Source organism: Amblyraja radiata, chromosome 5, assembly GCF_010909765.2.
Source record: "Amblyraja radiata isolate CabotCenter1 chromosome 5, sAmbRad1.1.pri, whole genome shotgun sequence".
In the NCBI taxonomy this organism is placed as follows: Eukaryota; Metazoa; Chordata; class Chondrichthyes; order Rajiformes; family Rajidae; genus Amblyraja; species Amblyraja radiata.
In genome coordinates, this window is record NC_045960.1 from 67,631,088 (window position 1) to 67,653,314 (window position 22,227).

At 42.7% G+C, this 22,227-nt stretch overlaps 1 protein-coding gene across 4 annotated transcripts in view; it reads right to left on the minus strand.

The window, feature by feature from the left end:
- The window catches only part of otof (otoferlin), a 313,157-nt gene that overhangs the window by 119,466 nt on the left and 171,464 nt on the right, over positions 1–22,227 (minus strand). For 3 of the 4 annotated variants that reach the window (XM_033021479.1, XM_033021476.1, XM_033021477.1), the window contains exons 5-6: positions 19,083–19,294; positions 10,752–10,808 (exon numbers count right to left, since the gene is read on the minus strand). In XM_033021479.1, the coding sequence (XP_032877370.1) occupies positions 10,752–10,808; positions 19,083–19,294 (269 nt within the window). The remainder of the gene's footprint in view (positions 1–10,751; positions 10,809–19,082; positions 19,295–22,227) is intronic. The other variant, XM_033021478.1, reaches the window with a different exon arrangement.

Sequence of the window (22,227 nt, forward strand, 5' to 3'; positions counted from 1 at the left end):
AGTACAAGGTCCTTGTTCATCAGTCACATTAAACTGCATCTGCCATGCATCTGCCCACTCACCCAACCTGTCCAAGTCACCCTGCATCCTCATAGCATCCTCCTCACAGTTCACACTGCCACACAATTTTGTTTCATCTGCAAATTTGCTAATCTATATAACTAAAAGTCTCATCTTGACCACTTCCTGTCTGTCCGCGCTGTATATTGATTTTAGAAAAAAACGCTTTCATATATCGCTATGATTTTTGGCCATCTTACACAGTCCTCCTCCGCTGAGGCAGCCCCAAGGATTTTTCCGATCAATGAAAAAAAAAGTAATGAGTGTTTAAAAAATGTTGAGATCAGCTGATTGGTCTTCTTGCCTGTCAATCACCACGATTAAGATAATGACCCTTCCGGGGGGGGGGGGGGGGGGGGGGGGGGTCAGTCACTCTAAAGGATCGCGAGGGAGAGGCCACTACTGTGATTCTAAGCTGTGAATCAACTGAACTGTGGGCCTGCAATGTACTTGCAATAAATGATTTGTTAGCCCTTAATGACAATGCAATGAGTTGTTTGGCAATTTGGTGGCCTGCACTCTGCTTGAAATGCTGTGAAACTGAATTTGGTGGCCTGCACTCTTCAGTCCCATCAGTCTACCCAACACCATTTCCTGCCTAATGTGAATCTCCTTCTGTTCCTCCGCCACCCCAGATCCTCTGGCTAGTACATCAGGAAGGTGTCCTCCTTAGTGAAGACAGATCCTAAGTACCTGTTCAACTCATCTGCCATCCTTGTTCCCCATAATAAATTCACATTTTTCAGTCTTCTAGGGTCCAACTTTGGCCTTAACTAGTTTTTTCCTCTTCACATACATAAAGAAGCTTTTACTATCCTCCTTTATATTCTTGGCCAGCTTACCTCATCTTTTCTCCCCATATTGCCTTTTTAGTTATCTTCTGTTGCTCTTTAAAAGTTACCCAATCCTCTGGCTTCCCGCTCATCTTTGCTATGTATTTCTTCTCTTTTATTTTTATACTGTTCCTTGTCAGCCACAGTCGCCCCTTACTCCCCTTGGAATCTTTCTTCCTCTTTGGAATGAACCGATCCTGCACCTTCTGTATTATTCCCAGAAATACCTGCCATTGTTGTTCCACTGTCATCCCTGCTAGGGTATCTTTCCAGTCAACTTTGGCTAACTCCCCCCTCATGGCTCCATAGTCCCCTTTGCTCAACTGTAATACTGACACCTCTGAGTTACCCTTCTCCACCTCAAATTGTAGATTAAAACTTATCATATTATAGTCACTACCTCCTTATGGCTCCTTTACCTCGAGTTCCCTTATCAAATCTGGTTCATTACACAACACTAAATCCAGAATTGCCTTCTCCCTGGTAGGCTCCAGTACAAGCTGCTCTAAGAATCCATCACGGAGACACTCCACAAACTCCTTTTCTTGGGGTCCAGTTCCAACCTGATTTTCCCAGTCTACCTCCATGTTGAAATCTTCCATAACAACCGTGGCATTACCTTTGCGACATGCTAATTTTAACTCTTGATTCAACTTGCGCCCTATGTCCAGGCTACCATTTGGGGGCCTGTAGATAACTCCCATTAGGGTCTTCTTACCCTTACAATTCCTTAGTTCTAACCATACTGACTACATCTCCTGATTCTATGTCAGCCCTCGCAAGGGACTGAACCATTCCTCACCAACAGAGCTACACCATCCCCCCTGCCCACCTGTCTGTTTTTTCGATAAGACATATACCCTTGACTATTCAGTTCCTAGCCCTGGTCCTCTTGCAGCCATGTCTCTGTAATTCCCACAACATCATATTTGCCAATTTCTAACTGAGCCTCAAGCTCAGACTTAGATCAAGCTTTAGAGTTGAATTACTTGCAATTTGTCGTTGTATAATTGGATTCCTTTATCTAATCGGCATAATTGATGGCCATTTCATTCCATTTCTGGAACTAGTGTCACACACAGTATTAAAGGACATCGCAACATCATAGTCAATAAATGTAAATTGTTTACGTGTTTATGTGTTTTCTGGTAAATTTACAATGTTCTCAAGCATATTTTAGCTTAAGCAGTGTTTAAACCTTTTGAAAGGTGTTTGGAGAAGTTACTGGTCCGGCTGTCAGTTTTTAAAATGTACTAGATTACTAAATAAAATAAATCTACAGGAGTAAATAAAGTACCCCTGCTGAAAATAAAATGTGATTGCTCCTATATCTTTATAATCGATCATTTTTATGAGAGACACTGATGGTGAAATGTCCTAATTTAGAGAAAGCCAATACTTTCTTCTCCAAGTGCACAAATTATCAAACTAATATCAGCTCCTTAAATTTTTGATCCAAGGGGAAAGAACATCAATAGAATCAGTTGATATCTTGCAACTGTTTTATATTTATCATGATGATGTTCCTTACAACAGGAAATTTTCTGAAATGAAAATGGAATGCAAAATAATAATAACACTGCATCTTGGGGGCTGGTAGTGAAAGCAGCAACTGGAAGATCTGAGAGAACAAACAAACAGACATACATGCACTTCCCTTGAACAATGGAACTAGCTTTTTAAAATTTCCCCTTTTGTGGTAGGTGTTCAGGGCCAGTTAATATTTTGTTTACTATTGCTCGTTTATGAAATTTGCAAAATTTCAAAAGATTGGTTATTTGACTCAGTAATGTCAGACTGGTTGAGTATAGTTGCTCATTCAACTTGATTGCTTATGTTGCCAAGTAACCTACGGTTGAGTCATCACTTGGAACATATCAATAATTTATCGGACTGTGGCCCGTGGATATTAATTTTTTATATTAATACCCTATCAGGAGGTATCATGTTTGGAATTGCTGGCTCTGGTTGCTGTTGGTGATTAATACCAACAGAATAGAAGAGTGGTGGTGGGGGACTGTGGAGCAAATAATCCTTTTCTCTAATAGTTGGTTGCATGTGATTCTCAAGGCTTGAAATAAAAAACCATTTTGTATATCAGTTTGTACAGCTGATCCAATTTAGCTCATCAACTACAAAACAGTTGTCTTTCTTGATAAATTAGATTAATGGTTTAAAAATCATTATTACTTCATGTTTTTTAGTAATTATTTGTTTTTTTGTAGCAAAATGCAAATTTATTATAAAGCTGGAGAAAAGATATTAAAGCCTGTGCAAAGTAGTTTACAGATTTTGATATGATTACATTTTACATAGAAACATAGAAAATAGATGCAGGAGGAAGCCATTTGGCCCTTCGAGCCTGCACCGCCATTCATTGTGATCATGGTTGATCATCCATAATCGGTAACCCGTGCCTGCCTTCTCCCCATATCCGTTGATTCCGCTAGCCCCTAGAGCTCTATCTAACTCTCTTCTAAATTCATCCAGTGAATTGGCCTCCACTGCCTTCTGTGGCAGAGAATTCCACAAATTCACAACAATCTGGGTGAAAACGTTTTTTCTCATCTCAGTTTTAAATGGCCTCCCCTTTATTCTTAGACTGTGGCCCCTGGTTCTGGACTCCCCCATCATTGGGAACATATTTCCTGCATCTAGCTTGTCTTGTCGTTTTATAATTTTATACGTTTCTATAAGATCACCTCTCACTCTTCTAAATTCCAGTGAATACAAGCCCACTCTTTCCAATTTTCCTCATATGACAGTCCCACCATCTCGTGAACCTATGTTGCGCTGCCTCAATAGCAAGAATGGCCTTCCTCAAATTAGGAGACCAGAACTGCACACAATACTGCAGATGTGGTCTCACCAGGGCCCTGTACGACTGCAGAAAGACCTCTTTACTTCTATTCTCAAATCCTCTCGTTATGAAGGCCAACATGCCATTAGCTTTCTTCACTGCCTGCTGTACCTGCATGTTTACTTTCAGTGACTGGTGTACAAGGACATCCAGGTCTAGTTGCACTTCCCCTTTTTCCTAATCTGACACCATTGTGATAATAATCTGCTTCCTTGTTCTTGCCACCAAAGTGGGTAACCTCACATTTATCTACATTATACTGCATCTGCCATGCATCTGCCCATTCACTCAACCTGTCCAAGTCACCCTGCAACCTCCTAGCATCCTCTTCGCAGTTCTCACTGCCACCCAGCTTTGTGTCATCTGCAAATTTGCTAGTGTTACTAAATCATTAATATATATTGTAATAGTTGTGGCCCCAGCACCGAGCCTTGCGGCACTCCACTCGCCACTGCCTGCCATTCTGACAGGGACCCGTTTATTCCAAATCTTTGTTTCCTGTCTGCCAACTAATTCTCTATCCATGGTCAATATCCTACCCCCAAATACCATATGCACTAATTTTGCTCCCTAATCTCCTGTGTGGGACCTTATCAAAGGCTTTCTGAAAATCTAGATACACTTCATCCACTAGTTCTGCTTCAGTCACATCCTCATAAAATTCCAGAAGATTAGTCAAGCAGGATTTACCCTTCATAAATCCATGCTGACTTGGACCAATCCTTTTACTGCTATCCAAATGTGCTGTTATTACTTCTTTAATAGGTGATTCCAGCATCTTCCCCACCTCCAATGTCAGGCTAACTGGTCTATAATTCCTGGTTTTCTCTCCCGCTCCTTTCTTGAAAAGAGGGATAACATTAGCTACCCTCCAATCCACAGGAACTGATCCTGAATCTATAAAACATTGGAAAATGATCACCAATGCTTCCACGATTTCTAGAGCCACCTCCTTGAGTACCCTGGGATGCAGACCAGCAGGCCCTGGGGATTTATCAGCCTTCATCCCATCAGTCTACCCAATACTATTTATCGCCTAATGCAAATTTCGTTCAGTTCCTCTGTCTCCCTAGATCCTGTCCTCTAGTACATCTGGGATATCGTTTGTGTCTTCCTTAAGGGCCTGTCCCACTTTCCCGAGTCCTCTGCCGAGTTGAAAGGACCTTAAAAAAAAAAATCAAGATTTTTGTGATCTACAAACTCCTCCTCCTGACTATCTTTTTACTCGTGGACTTTTTTGTCATGCTGAAAAAAACGTCCCGACTTACCTGATGCCCCTCGTACCTACGGCTGGCATAACGAGCCGCTACGATATATCTACAGACTCCTACGGCCTCCTATGGACTCGCTACGGACTAGCTACTGACATTCTCTGAGTTTGAATCAAGGGGAAAACTCTGGAGAATTCATGAGTAACTCGGAAAAGTGGGACAGGCCCTTTAGTGAAGACTGAATCAAAGTACCTGTTCAACTCTTCTGCCATTTCCTTGTTCCCCATAATAATTTCACCTGTTTCTGCCTTCAAGGGACCCACATTTGTCCTTACTAACCTTTTTCTCTTGTGGGGCAACTTTGTGAAACATTTTGTGAACTAGGAACAGTTTTGTTAATAGGAACGTGAGGGGCAACTGTTTTGCTGTTGATTTCTCAAGGCCATTTGTGCAAGAATGTTGATAGGTTGTTACCTGTATAAAATGAGTTCTGGCCTGTGCTTCATGTAAAACTGATTTATTTCTTACCATTTCTTTTCTTCCTATTTATTTCCTTTGAATGAAATATTTTTAGTTATTATTTTTAATTAATATAAACAATTATCGACATTTTATTGTCTAATACAGATACTTAAATATTTGAATTTGCATGATTTCTGAGTTTTTTGCCTTTGTCTATCTTACCATGTCTATGAAAATGTTTAATTAGTTTAATTTAGACTTTAATCAAAATGTTCAAAGTTCCTAGGGAAAGTTTAATTCAGAATAAGTTTAAATGGTCATCTTGGAACTCTTGGAATTTCTTCAAATGTACTTAGCTCTGTTTTGCAATCAAAAGCACTGACAAATTAATTTCTAAAGTTATAAAGGCAGTCCCTGGGTTTAGTAAGGGTTTAATTCCTGAGATGTCCACAAGCTGATTTCTCCATGTTAGAAGCGTCTATTTTTTTTTACCATTACCCATAATGTATCACTTTTCATACATTTACTATAATGCTTTCATTTAATATTCAGCACAATACTATCCATAATTAAACAAATTGAATATATACTGCATTCAGTCATTAATGAATACAGTGTACCATAAAACATTTAATTAATTTTATTGTGTAGGAAAGAATGCAGAAGCTGGTCTAAAAAAGCTGGAATAACTCAGCGGGACAGGCAGCATCTCTGGAGAGAAGGAATGTGTGATGTTTCGAATCTGACTGAACGTCATTGTTAAGGGAAACAAGAGATATAGAAGATGATGTAGAGAGATAAAGAACAATGAATGAAAGATACGCAAAAAAGTTATGACGATAAAGGAAACAAGCCAGTTTTAGTTGTTTGTTGGGTGAAAATGAGAAGCTAGTGCAACGTGGGTGGGGGAGGGATAGAGAGAGAGGGAATGCTGGGGTTAGTTGAAGTTAGAGAAATCAATATTCATACCACTGAGCTGTAAGCTGACCAAGCGAAATATGAAATGCTGTTCCTCCAATTTGCGTTTAGCCTCACTCTGACATTGGAGGAGACCGAGGACAGAAAGGTCTGTGTAGGAATAGGAAGGAGAATTAAAGTGTCCAGCAACCGGGAGATCAGGCTGGTTCACGTGGGCTGAGCGAAGGTGTTCCGCGAAACGATCGTCCAGTCTGCGTTTAGTCTGGCCGATATATAATGGCCCTGTCTCACGGTGCGAGTCCACCCACGAGTGATCCCGAGTTTAAAACAAATCAAACTCGTGGTAATCACGTAGAATTAACGTAGCGGGAACGTCGGAACTTGTTAACTCGTGAAAATCTTTCAACATGATGAAAGATTTCCATGAGTCAAATTTACACTTGAAGTAAAAATGTTAAACTTGTAAACTCGTTGTAAGAACGTAGTAGCCCGTGAGTTTACCGTAGTGACTCGTGAGTCTACTGTGGGCTTTAACTCACTGGACAGGCAGCATCTCTGGAGAGAAGAAATGGGTGATGGGATGACGTTTCCAAAATTCTGCTGCGTCTTTGTGTTACTCCAGCACTGTGTATTCACTTTTTGTCAACCAGCATCTGCCCTTTCTTGTGTATGACATTATTTGTATCTGTGGCAGTTGATTGTCACTCCCTTCAGTTTCCCAGGGGGTCGGAACGGGACAGGAGTTGGGAGGGAAAGGTGGGGAGGAGGGGGGGAGGAGAGGTCGCTATACCTTTGTCCAGGGACCCCGACAGTCCTTTCAGGTTAGGCAGATGTTCACTTGCACCTCCTCCAACTTCACCTACTGTATCTGTTGTTCAAGATGTGGACTCTTATACATTGGCGAGACCAAACGCAGACTGGGCGATCGTTTCGCAGATCACCTTCGCTCAGCCCACGTGAACCAACCTGATCTCCCGGTTGCTGGACACTTTAATTCTCCTTCCCATTCCTACACAGACCTTTCTGTCCTCGGTCTCCTTCATTGTCAGAGTGAGGCTAAGCGCAAATTGGAGGAACAGCATCTCATATTTCGCTTGGGCAGCTTACAGCCCAGTGGTATGAATATTGATTTCTCTCACCAGCTAGCCCTGGCATTCCCTCTCCCTCTATCCTTCCTCCACCAGGAAGTCACACTTGCTTCTCATTTTCACCCTACAAACAGCTTACAATGGCCTGTTTCCTTCATCATCGTTACCTTTTTGCATATCTTTCATTATTTGTTCTTTAACTTTCCACATCGTCTATATCTCTCATTTCCCTTATCCCAAATTAGCCTGAAGAAGGGTCTCGACCCGAAACGTCACCCATTCCTTCTCTCCAGAGATGCTGCCTGTCCCGCTGGTAGAAAGAATGAAAAGAGACAATATTTAAAAGGGGTACAAGAACAAACAGACATATGGGGTATGTATGGACAGTTCAATTGAAGTTCCAGGGCAGTTTAAGAAAATGTTAAAAAGCCCAAGGGATCCTGGGCTTTATAACGGCACCGAGTACAAGGAAGTTGCGATAAATATTTTTTAACGCTTCTTCTTGACCTTACACGAGGAAACATTAATGCCAAAAGATTTAATGAAATTATTCCAAGGAAGAGATACTTTAGTTATGTGGGGAAGATGAAAAGAGTAGATGGAGATACATTTTTCTTCTTGGTGGAAGATTTAATAATGAAGAAACAAAGAATGAAAGTGAATGGCAAAAGAACCAAAGTGACATGTGGGAATAATCATTTTTGCACATGTGAGGTTTAGAAACAAACACATAGAAAATAGGTGCAGGAGTAGGCCATTCGGCCCTTCAATATGATCATGGCTGATCATCCAACTCAGTATCCCGTAACTGCATTCTCTCCATACCCCCTGATCCCTTTAGCCACAAGGGCCACATCTAACTCCCTCTTAAATATAGCCAAAGAACTGGCCTCAACTACCTTCTGTGGCAGAGAATTCCAGAGATTCACCACTCTGTGTGAAAAATGTTTTTCTCATCTCGGTCCTAAAAGATTTCCCCCTTATCCTTAAACTGTGACCCCTTGTTCTGGACTTCCCCAACATCGGGAACAATCTTCCTGCATCTAGCCTGTCCAACCCCTTAAGAATGTTGTAAGTTTCTATAAGATTCCCCCTCAATCTTCTAAATTCTAGCGAGTACAAGCCGAGTCTATCCAGTCTTTCTTCATATGAAAGTCCTGACATCCCAGGAATCAGTCTGGTGAACCTTCTCTGTACTCCCTCTATGGCAAGAATGTCTTTCCTCAGATTAGGAGACCAAAACTGTACACAATACTCCAGGTGTGGTCTCACCAAGGCCCTGTACAACTGCAGTAGAACCTCCCTGCTCCTATACTCAAATCCGTTTGCTATGAATGCTAACATAGCATTCGCTTTCTTCACTGCCTGCTGCACCTGCATGCCTACTTTCAATGACTGGTGTACCATGACACCCAGGTCTCGTTGCATCTCCCCGTTTCCTAATCGACCACCATTCAGATAATAGTCTACTTTCGTGTTTTTGCCACCAAAGTGGATAACCTGACATTTATCCACATTATACTGGATCTGCCATGCATTTGCCCACTCACCCAACAATTTGCCCCCCAGCTTCGTGTCATCCGCAATCTTGGAGATGTTGCATTCAATTCCCTCGTCCAAATCATTAATATATATTGTAAATAGCTGGGGTCCCAGCACCGAGCCTTGCGGTACCCCACTAGTCACTGCCTGCCATTCTGAAAAGGACCCGTTTACTCCTACTCTTTGCTTCCTGTCTGCCTGCCAGTTTGGATGTGGAATTCGCTACCAGCTTAGTGGCACGGCAGATTTAATTGTACAGCGAAGCTGCATATCTGTCTGAAAGAACAGGATTTGCAGGGGCAGGCACGGGAGTGGGACAAGCTGGGTCAGTTGTACATGGAGCTGGTCCAGGTGTGAGAGGTTGAATGACCTTCTTCCATGCTGCAGCCACTGTGTGAGATTATGTGCATATCATTGGCGAGAACTCATAAGTCTAAACTTTGTCACATCAATCCAAAATAGTATGAAACATCAGATTGTTTTGTCTCTAAAGCCGATAGTTTCATGCAAAAAATTGCATTTGATCATTTGCAAAGATCAAAGGCAGCATTCAATTTAAGAAAGTGAAAATGCGACATTCAACCAAATCCACACCTTCACATCACACATCAATCTTCTTAGAAACAGTATTAGGGGTGCATGACCAGGTATTTTGTAAATGAGTAGATCTCTAGGAAAGATGCAATCGTGTTATTTTATTCTTTGTAAATTTCAATAAGCTCCTGAGAAGAAATTAAAAGGGAGATGCTGATTAGTGCATGGTCTTATTAATAGTGTGATCTAGGAAAAAGATATGGGTGCCGGGAATGTAATGTGAAAAAGTTCCCAGATCACAGTGATAGCCTGACTTAGCAAGATCAGTCAGCTAGGTATGAGCTTTTGGCTCAGTGCCTGCACAAAAGTGAAATATTAAATACTGGGCCCATGTCCTATTACAGTTCATCAACCTTTAGTTTGATTCATTGAAAAATCCAGCATGGAAAGAGGTCCTTTGGCCCCTCGAGTCTACACTGACCATCATTCACCCATTCCCATCAGTTCTATGTGATCCCACTTTTACATCCACTACCTACACACCAGGGGTAATTTACAGAGGCCAATTGACCTTGAAACCCACATGCCTTTGGGATGCGGTAGGAAACTGGAGAACCTGGAAGAAACCCACGTGGTCACATGGAGAACATGTAAACTCCACATAGACAGCTCCCGGGGTCATAATCAAACTGGGATCTCTGGCGCTGCAAGGCAGCAGCTTTACCAGTTGCGTTACAGTGCCTCTTACAGAAAAAAACATGGAGGCACAAACATGGATGTTGGTTGATGAGAAGATTAACATTGGCATTGATCACTCCATCCTGCTGTGTTTAACTCCAATAAATTATATATCTGAATAAGGGCAATTTGGGTGAAATTGTAGAAGTCTGATGATAGCTGGAGTCCAAACTCCAGAACCAAGCGAAAAGAAGAGATGAGAATAAATAGAAAAATGATATACAGCAGTGATGTGTTTGGGTCAGGATCTGCAAACAGCCATGAGATCACCAAGGGGAATTGAAAAAAGTTTGGAATACCAAAAGGAAAAGAGTCAGAAAAATTCAAGTAACATCTGTTAAACTCCACCACATGGAAAGGTGTGATAGGCTTTTTATTAATGATTTATTTGACTGGTCATGAAACCCCTTTAAACGATTTCCAGTGGAGGGACAGAGGAAACACACAACAGAGCCAGAAGGGCCAGACTCATCACAAGGGTGAGGTTGGCCCTGTCATTTTCTACCTTGCATTTGCTTCTCCCTCTTCCTCACTATTGTAACAGCTTTCATCACCAGCAGTCCTGAGATCAACCAGAAAATTAGTCAATGTTAGAGGCAACACATGCAATTCTTTATTGGCTCAAACAGTGTTTGAGGTGATCTGTACCTGGCATATACCCACATACCAGTCCTACAGTTGCATGGACTCTCTGTGCCTGCAAGCATAACGTCTTTGAGACCTTGCTGCTCGACTAACCCACAGGGCCATGGGTTATACGAGCAGTGACTGGGCCTCACAAGGTGGAAGAAAAGTTCTAGACCACCGTGGCTCTCTGACAGCTAGCATTGCCAAAGTCCGCCTCAATAGATAATCAAAGACAAATAGACACAATCACAATACATTTTATAACTTAAATTATGTTAAGAAATAACTTAAAAGAAAGAATTACTACAAGCTAATTTAAATAATCAAATACTAAGTGGAATTAAGAAACAAAAAACGTAATCTTAATCTTTAAAATTTCGATTGATGAACACATTCAAATGAATCGAGCAACACTGGATATACCAGCCAAAGTAAAAAAGCCAGAAACTAGGCGTGCAGTCCCTCAGCTAATGGTGATCAGGGGCTGCTCCAGACCCAAGTGCTGCACCCACGCTCAGACGTAAAGGTGTGAGGAAGATACAGCCAGTGGATCTGCTACAAAGCCATGCCAAATAAGAATATGATTTGGCTCATTGTGTAATGTAAAGGAAAGCTCTTGCATAAAGTCATCATTTCCTGCAACGCCATTAGGTTTAAGTTCCTGAATAATTCATGTTTTTAATTGAGCTTAATTAAGTCTCAAGCTTGTTATAATCGTCCATGCTTCTAATTTTGCATAATTATTCAAGTAATTTTCTTACAGATATTATTGTAACACAATATCAAATGAATATTTTATTATAATCTCTAATCCTGATTTAAATTAACGCAGCATCCAAGGGCAGCTTCACTGGAACAGCTGGGTCTACACTTTCTGATGACAGCACATGAAGCATAAATGGTAAACAAAAGCATTTATGCAGCTCATATATTTAGAAAAGAAAAAATCATATTAATATCAGGAAGATAATGAAACCTTTCAATTAATGCAACAACATCTCCTGGAGTGTTACGTTGATGGCCCAAAGTTCACAGTTGTAATAACAGATTAGCTGTCAACTTTTTGCCACGGTGAAACTAATATCAGGTTCTGAAAATTGCTCCTCTGCATCAAGCGGTGGAAATTTATGCATTCCCATGTATGTTTTTTGCTCTTACCACAGATTGCAAACTTTTACAATCTTTATAAACACCAAACAAAAAATTGGTGATCAGGCAAGAACTTCTGTGCTTACAACTTATAGCCCTGTCCCACGGTACAAGTTCATTGCAAGAGCTCTCCCGAGTTTAAAAAAAATCAAGCTCGTGGTAAGGAGAATGAACGTAGCGGGTATGTCGGAGCTCGGGACGTCTCTTAGCGCCAATGGCAGGTACTAGGATAGACTCGCTAACGGCAGGTAACCACGGGAAGACTCGTGAAGATTTTTCAACATGTTGAAAAATGTCCACGAGAACCCCGAGTACCGATGAGTGGCCATTACTGTAAACCTCCGAGTTCGAATATAGGCAAACTCGGGAGAGCTCTTGGAATGAACTCGTACCATGGGACAGGGCATTTATTCTTGTCACAAGAACTAGAAAATGTTGTGCTTTGTGGAATGAAGTGCAATAGAATTTTTAATAGCAGAGTTAGCCATAATTAATGCATAACAAATTCACTAATCCTAATTAATTTGTTTTACGTAAGTGGCTTTTAATATCCTCAAGTAAATCTTCGGTATGTAATAGACATTATTAAGGTTTTCTTATATTTTAACTTCTAACTTGATAATGCATATGTTCCAAACTTTCACATTGAGCTTTATAAAATGTTTACAAAGTATGGGGATAACACTTATCTGCAGACAGCAAGTGGTAACGTGGAAAGTATTGGTGCTTCTGGGTTGTATCCCCCTGCTGAAATGCTATGCCATTGAAGTCATTTAACTTTTTGACTAAATTCTACCTTACTGCTGAAGGTGAACTGAAACACCAAAATCTTACCGTCACAAACACAAATCAAGTGATATCAGCACAGTGTATAACTGTACTGACCACATTCTGCTTTGTTCAAAGGTTCAAAGGTTCAAAGGTTGATTTATTGTCACATACACCTAGATGTAGTGAAATTCCTTTTGCCAATGCAGCACATAAGAAAGAATACAAACATAACAATAATAAATAGCTTTAACATAAAAACATACCCCCACAATGGTTCCCATTATGGGGGAAGGCACAAAGTCCAGTCCCATCCCCAATTTCCACCCATAGTCGGGCCTATTGAGGCCTCCACAGTTGCCTCTACGGAGGCCGGATGTTCCAGGCCATCCTCGCCGGGTGATGATGTTCCGGCGTCGGGAGAGTCCTCTCAGCGGCATGGGAACCCTGGAACGGCCGCCTCCCTACTCGAGACCGTGGCTTCCGGAGCCGACAAGGCCGCGCCGAATGGAGCTCAACTGGCGATCTCGTCGCGAGATCCCAGGCTCCCGATGTAAAGTTCGACGCCGCCGCCCGCAGCTCCGCGATGTTTTTAACGCCGGTCCCAGCTCACCGGAGTTCCAGCGCGGCGACTCGGGCAAGGCACCGCCCGCCCCGCAATGGCGTTCCAGCGCTGCACCGCTGTCCTCAGACCCGCAGCTCCGCCGCCGCCGATGCCGGTGCCGCCGATGCCGAGGCTCCGGGCGGTCCCCTTGCTCCTCGGACCCGCAACTCTGCAGCCGCCGCCGATGCCGCCGCTGATGCCGAGGCTCCGGGCGGTCCCCTCAGGAAATGCCGCTCCAGGCCCGCTGGTAGGCCGCGAGGACGGGTCGAAAGTGCAGCCCGGAGAAAAGCTGCATCTCCGACCAGGTAGGGACCCTGAAAATTAGTTTCCCCCTTCCCCCCCCCCCCCCCACACATAAAAAAGCTAGAACTCCTTAAAAACAAAACTCTAAACTAACTAAAAATAAGAAAAAAGAAATGAAAAACAGACAGCTGCAGGCTAGGCAGCCATACCCCCTACAGGTCGGCGTCAAATGAAGGACGATAGCTATCTATGTGGAAAATATAGTTCAATAACTCTTGTGTTCTCAGTTCCATCAAATAGCACTCTGTCTATTTTAAAACCATATCTCCATTGCTAAATTTTTCTGTTTAAAAAAAAATATATATTGCATGGCACTTATTAAGAAGTACGGGAAGCAATGTTGTGGACAATGGTATACCAAGTTGTTCAACAGGGATAAACTCTGCTTCATTAAATGTGTAATCATATAGCTGCCTTGCATTTTCCAAGCACTCTGAGGTGAGCTCCTCCATGGAATTCATGGTCAAGTCAAGTCAAGTGAGTTTATTGTCATTTGTTTAAGAAGGAACTGCAGATGCTGGAAAATCGAAGGTACACAAAAATGCTGGAGAAACTCAGCGGGTGCAGCAGCATCTATGGAGCGAAGGAAATAGGCAATGTTTCGGGCCGAAACCCTTCTTCAGACTGGTGTCCCAGATAGGACAAGGAAATTCTTGCTTGCTGCAGCACAACAGAATATTGTAAGCACAAATACAGACCAGTTCAGTTCAATATACACATAAATAAGCAGATAAAGTGCAAAAGGCTGTTACAGTTCACAGTCTGTTTGTTGGCGAGTTTAATAGCCTGATGGCTGTGGGGAAGAAGCTGTTCCTGAACCTGGATGTGACAGTTCTCAGGCTCCTGTATCTTCTGCCCGATGGTAGTGGGGAGATGAGTGCGTGGCCAGGATGGTGTGGGTCCTTGATGATGCTGGCAGCCTTTTTGAGGCAGCGACTGCGATAGATCCCTTCGATGGTGGGGAGGTCAGAGCCGATGATGGACTGGGCAGTGGTCACAACTTTCTGCATCCTTTTCTGCTCCTGGATGCTCAAATTGCCAAACCAAGCCGCGATGCAACTAGCCAGCATGCTCTCTACTGTGCACCTGTGGAAGTTCGAGAGAGCCCTCTTTGACAAACCAACTCTCTGTAATCTTCTCAGGAAGTAGAGGCGCTGATGTGCTTTCTTGGAAGCAGAACAGCCATTTTTCTCAATGGCACAGTCTCTTATTTTACAAACTCCCCCAATGAATAACATTTTGATTGCACATTGCAAATTTATCAAAAACTCATTAAATTTAAATTTGTTAGGAATGTTATTTTCTTGACTTCATGTTGAATTCTATTTTTGAAAAGCCTGTGTGCCTATATAAAAGTGGTTGGCGTATGTATACATAGGCACAGAAGAATAACAACGTTTTATGTGAATATAAAAACTTATTTACTTTCAAAGACAACATAACCCCTACTTCATGAGAAATCTTATGTTTCCCATTATTATAATTTTACATTGAATGTGGGCTCCACTGTAAATATTAATTTTGTTCTCTTCCTCCCTGTGGTGCCGTGCTGCTGCTACTACTCAGTAATTTGTTGGTAATCTGGTGGGAGCATCATATCCAAAATGATTACATCAGTTGAAGGCCCATTACCGCTTTCTCAGGGCAACTTTTGAGTCAATGCCTTGTAGGTACTTTCTGATTTCTGAGAATGTAAATTATAGTGTTTAACTTCCCGAAGCTATCTTCACAGCACAGACTATACGCAATTTAAATAGTGCACAAAGATAATTCATTTGAGCAATACTGCAGGCACATGTTTTAACTACATTAAAGTGGCAAGTTGAGATTGGAATGCGCAAGAGGAAAATTACTCAAAGGTTTTGTTGGAGGATCTGGTTTTACGTATCAAAGTGCAATTCTGTCCTGAAAGATGACAATTTTTGGGAAACTGACCTTTTATTTGTGCTGATACAAAGCAGAACAGCAAACAATATCGTTTTTGAAATGTACAAGGAGGAAGCCCCTTCAAAACTAAACAATTAATATTATCAGCAGGAAGTCTGTGAGAAATGAGTGAATGATATTATAAGAAGACGGGAACTAACATGTTGTAATTACTGAAGTTAATGACTATTTCCATTGACGTTCAGTTGGTTTTCTTACTGTGCTAGGTTCATTAAATCCACCAACGCAATTTCACTGTTGATGTAAATGGCACTTAATGGTTTAAGCAATAATATTTTTGTAACTGCAGCGCAAACAGGAAAACCAGTTCAAAAAGCTGGTAGTCTGTTATCATGTTTGTCTCCAATTCTTTCTTTGTCTGCTTCACAAGATGTTAACTTCTGTTGGCACCCGTTTCCAAAGTCCCATTTACCCTTCAGCACTGTAAGCAGGCAAACATTTTCCATGCTGGAGAGACTGACGATGAATACCAATTACCCATTCTTACATGAGAGATACCGAGTGGGTTTGTACCCGATCTCCATTCATTTTCCAGCTCTCCACAGGCTTCTGTTTGATTTACATGGCTAATTTATAAAAACAGTTGAAATCAATATAAAAAACTCAGGGTACATTCTCTTGATGGGATACTAATCTTATGTTAAATATGTTGTACCATGTCAAAAGCTAAACATTTCCCCCTAAATTTCTTGCCTATCACATTACATTCCCCGTTCCACATTACCACAATCTGTGACCCAGATGAAATGCCTACTCTTTATTAGCTTTTCAAAGCAGTTTTATATTTTTCTACTTCTTCCCATTAACAACTCAAATTCTCTTTGATTTCACCTATGCAACCTCCTGTGATTAGATACTCCACACTTGAACAATGAATAATCATAAAGGTAGGCTAGACAGCAGGGCGAAGGTTGCAAACGCCAATAAGATCAACAAACTCGTCAGGAAGGCTGGCTCCGTCCTGGGGGAGGAGTTAGACTCAGAGGAGGTGGTCTTGAAGGGGAGGATGCTCCTCAAATTGTGGAGCATTCTCGACAATACAGCTCACTGACCTGAGGAGTACTTTCAGCAACAGACTGGTTCCACCAAGATGCAGGACAGAACGTCACAGGAGATCCTTCTTCCCTGTCACTATCAAACTTTATAACTCCTCCCCCTTCTGTTGTGGGGTAGACTAAGACCGACTCCTCTCCCCTCCCCTCCCCAATCTTTGCACGTCCCCCAAGCCATTCCACTCATCACTTTAATTTCATGTTTCATGTATTTTGTGTTTGTATGATTGTTGGCAGATCAATTTCCCTCCTGGGATAAATAAAGTTCCATAGTGTCGTATCGTATCAATACAGCAAAATTCGATACTTTTGGCACAATTTTATTCTGCATCAGTTTCTGGCCTCTGCTCTTTGTTTTATTATTATGTGCAAAGGGACGACGTATTTTTTAACTGAAGCACATAAAAAAATGTTCACCTTCAATAACTAAGATTTCCTTACGAACAGCAAAAGGGTTGTTCAACTAATCTGTCACAGATCAATAAAGGTGATCATCAATAAAATATTTCCAGGGATGGTGACATTGATTAAAATAATTGGTCCACATTCACCAGGGATCTCCATTATGCTTGAAATCACAGTTTGATAAGGATTGGTTGTGACTTTTGTTTTATCCAAAAGGTTCGTAAGCCATTAATATATGATTAAAAGCAGCAAAGTTAATGTCTATCCTTACCTTTCACTTTCATGGAACAAAACAGGAAACGGAACACACAATTATTTTGTAAATATTTGAGAGTTGAAAATTTTGTTAAACATATCTGACAAAACAATAAGATGCCTGAAAAGTGAAAATAAAACTGAAATGATTCAGTGACATAAAGATGCAGGAAGCAGATCCACTATTTCATAGCTCGGGTGACTTGGGTTCAGTTGTTTTTAAACTTAAGGGCCTGTCCCACTTGGCGATTTTTTCAGCGACTGCCGGCATTATTGACTGGTGTATCAGGTCACTGAAAAATTTGCGGCGTGACACAGCGTGATGCAGCAGTGATGCGGCGTGATGACGTATGACACACGGTATTTTTTCCAAGTGTCGCAACATTTTTTTTGTAGCCGCTGGATTTTGAAATGTTCAAAATCTTTTGACACCGATGTGACGCCGGCAGTCACCAAAAAAAATCGCCAAGTGGGACAGGCCCTTTAGAGATACAACATGGAAACAAGCCCTCCGACTCATCGAGTCCACGCCGACTTGATGAACCGTTCCTATATTATCTCACTTTCACATCCACTTGCTACATACTAGGGGTAATTTACAGCAGCCAATTAACCTACAAATCAGCACATCTTTGGGATGAAGGGAGAAACAGGAGCACTTAGAGGAAACCCTCAAGGTCACAGGGAGAATGTGCAAACTCCACATAGACAGCACCCGAGGTCAGGATCAAACCCAGGTCTCTGGTGTTTTGAGGCAGCAGCTCTACTGGCAGTGACACCCCAAACTGGGCCACTGTGCCACATTCAATCTTGATGTCTCGTATCATCTGTGTGCCATTTGTACGTTATTCCTGTGACCACACAAGAATCTTCTTAGTGCCCTGGTTTCCTCCCACTTCCCAAAGTCCCAGATCCTCAAGTCATTGTAAATCATCTCTCAACTCTTTCCACCCTAATGGCTACACACAGCACCACAACAGATGAAGGCCAGGATGTCAGACGCCTTTGTCACAATGCTCTCTACTTGTAACATCATTTTCAAGCAACTACAGTGTGTATTGTTTTCTCATATCCCTCGGCGCTACAACACTTCCCAGTGCCCTACCATTCACCGTGAAGGTCCTGTTTGATTTGACTTCTCAAAATGCAACACCTCACACTTAAATTAATTAAACTTTTAGTATAATCCGCAAACTTATAAATCATTCCTTTTACATGCTAAACTAAATCACTAACATAGATGGCAAACAACAATGCAACCAGCACTGATCCCTGAGGCACACCACTAGCATAGATCTGCTTTCTGACAAACAGCCATCCACCATCACCCTCTGCAACTCACCAGGAAGCCAATTCTGTATCCAGTTAGCCAGCTCTCCCGGGGTTCCATGCGATCTAACTTCCCAGAGCAACTTACCATGTGGGGAAATATTGAAGATCTTGCTGAAGTCCATATAGGCTACGTTTACAGTCCTGTTCTCATAATATTCTTGGTTATAGAGTCATACAACGTGAAAACACGCCCTTCGGCCGACTTGCCCAAGCTGACAAACAGCAAAAGGCCCAGCACCGAACCCTGAGGCACACCACTAGTCACAGACCTCCAGCCCAAAAAACAACTTTCCACTATTACCCTCTGCTTCCTTCCATGAAGTCAATTACTTCTTCAAATTACTCCATCAAATTTGTGAAGCGCCATCTCCAATGCAAATATTTGTTCACTTACTTTTTTCTTTCCCCCACAAAGTTTTGGTAGGATCTCCCGGGTGATGTCCCCGATTCCTGACTCTGTCCACCAGACAGTAAACTGTCTGTTTCAAAAAGAAAGGTGGCCTCATGCTCTGCTTTTAGGCTTGGATTTTCCAAGTAGTCATTTTCATTCCAGACTCCGACAGAACCATCTATTGCCTGGTACTTTATCCCAATGGAGACACAGGTCTAGACAAAAAAGAAAGGAGAACATTAATACTGAGAACTTCTTTTTTTAAAAGAATAATTGCCTGCTTAATGCAGACCTGGGCAAGAGATACAATCTCCAATCAACAAGGATTTTAAGCAGGGTAAATTTGGATTGCCAATCTGTATATAGTTTCACAAACTATGAAGTATATGAAGTACTTAATTTCAGACAATTAACATGTTTTTACTCATGCATAACCATCATTCACTGGCTAGCAGGACTGATGTGAACATATGCCTATACATTTCACGCTAAATTGTATTCTTCAGTGTGGGGCCAGCAAAGACTGTTGTGGAATTGATTATTAGAAATTGTTCCAATTTAGAGTAAATAATGTTTATTTCCAATAGCAGAAAATCTTAATCAAGATCGTCTAGACATGATTTATTAGTATTGTTGGACTTAAACTAAGTTGTATAATTAGGTTTCTCTGTTATAGATTTATGATTACCCTGTATATGGCCACTGCTCTTACTTTGTCGATACCAGTCACTACAACAGGTGCATGAAATTGGATTGGATTGGATTCAATTTATTGTCATTATCTCATAAGAGACAACAAAATGGATTTTCCTTACAGTCAAGTAACATTAAAATAAATAATAAATAAAACATTAAAAAAAAAAGCACAAACGCAGAAGTCCACGACACAACATAACCCCACAGCGGCACCAAAGTTGAGGAAGGCACCATAGTCCAGCCAGCCTCCCCGCCGGTCTTCCCAGATGTTCACCCGTGGTTGGGGCCTCCCGAGCACCTGCAGTCGCCGCCACGGGTGGCCCGATGCTCAGGCTCTTACGCCGGGATGATGGAACCCCGACGCCGAACCTCGACGGAGAACATCCTCAGCGGCCCGGACCTCCAGATCAGTCACCTCCCACCGGAGTCCGCGGCTCCCGAGTCCACAGGCCGAGCCGGGCGGAGTCGCAGGACTCCGCGATGTTGGTCAGCGCCGCCCGCGTTGGGTGCTCCGCGAACCACAGCTCCGCGATGTCGGTGCAGCAGGCCCAGCACTCTGGGGCTCCAAACGGCGATCTCCGGTAAGGCATGGCCCGCCCCGCAATGTATCCAACACTGCGCCGCTGCTGCTGCTGGAGCTCTGGTCGGTCCCGGCAGAATAGGCCGCGCCAATCCAGTAGGTAGGCTGCTGGGGGGAGGGTGAGGACGCGACTCGAATAGAATGTGTAAAATTACAGCATAGTGTGATCCGACAAGTAGTAAAAGTAAATAAGCCAATTAATGCAGATCCTCTCCAATTCCACTGAATGGACAAATACTAATTATGTACAATGTAATCAAGCACAAATGTGTATAAAGTAGCTTGTGGTGCAGAGGTAAAGGAGCAAACCAGGAAGTGTTCAGGTTCATTGGCCCCAACCTTACTTGGGTGATTCCTTGGGGCATGAGACCAGGTCCTGGCAGGCAGGAAGGACCTCCTTTTGCCTGGTGGGCAAGTGCACATTTGTGTGTGGATGCGTGACCTTGACCTAAATGCTGAGAAAGTAGCTCATCCAAAATCCAGTGCAAAATGCCCAAGGTCTTAGTTTAGGGATGTTTTACGTTTTGAAACCTTTTGAAATTCAAAGTGAAAAGTATGACTGTTTGAAATTGTGAAAGGTAAAGAAAATGCAATTTCTAACAAAAAATGAGCAATGCCTCTGTTTAAAAGGTTAAATTACCATAATGTTCACTTCACCCATGGGTCTTACAATGCATTGCTTGGTGTTGCTTTGATTATTAACAGCCGACTAACAACTAAGCAGTTTCGCGTTGGTGTTATTTTCATTCCACATTTGCGGAGGAGGCTGTTCAGTTACTGCTGCAGTTAGAAAAATAGTGGCAGGAGCAGTGGAACAGAATCATAAGAAAGATCTTGCATTTATACCACATATGTCAAAGCAATTTGCCATCAATTAGTCAATTATGAAGTCAAGTCACTGGATAGGTGAGATGAGCAAAGAATAAACAAGGTCAGTTAAGATTAGATTAGATTAGATATAATTTATTGCCACACAGCCAGGCTGGTGGAAATTTGGGTTGTCTGCAGCGATACAATAATAAAGAACACACAACCACAATAAAAATGTAACACAAACATCCACCACAACATTCATCACTGTGGTGGAAGGCACAAAATTTGGCTAGTCCTCCTCCATTTCCCCCCCCGTGGTCAGGACCAGACACCAGAGTCAGTCCAGGATCGGCTCTTCCTCACCGGAGACCGCGGCTTTAAGTTGTTGTAGGCCGCAGACTGGCGGTCCTCGCCGCAGCCAGAAGCACCGTAGACTGCAGGGCCGGCGGTCGAAGCTCCCCTCCAGGGGTGATGGTAAGTCCATGCCGGACCCGCGGTAGAAGTTGGCCGCGGGCCGGCAGTGATGACTTCTTCTTCCCCCGGGTCCCCAACGTGAGATCCCGGGCTGTAGACGCCGCACCAGCTGGAGCTGTGAAGACCGCGACTTCAGGCTGCGACTTCAGGCTGCTGGCTGCCTCGGGCCAGCGAAACGGAGCGCTCCCCTCCAGCGAGGGCTCACCCGCTCCACGCCGAGAGTCCACGCTGCGCCCGCCGCTGAAGCCCCGGGCGCGTCTCCGGGAAAGGCCGCGTCGATCCTTGATGTTAGGCCACGGGGAGGCGACCTGGAAAAACTCGCCTCTCCGTGGAGGAGGCGACCAAAGCGGTTTCCCCCTTACCCCCCCACACCACCCCCCACATAAAACACACGAAGAAACATTAAATACAGACTTTAAAACATACTAAACAAAAAAAAAAAAGTTGAAAAACTGACGAGCTGCATGACATGGCTGCTGCCAGAGCAGCGCCCCCTCCGGGAAAAGGAAAAAAAACAAAAAAAAAAACAGTTAACAGTTTAAGATATTGGTCTGGTCTGATGAAGAGTCCTGACCCGAAAGATCA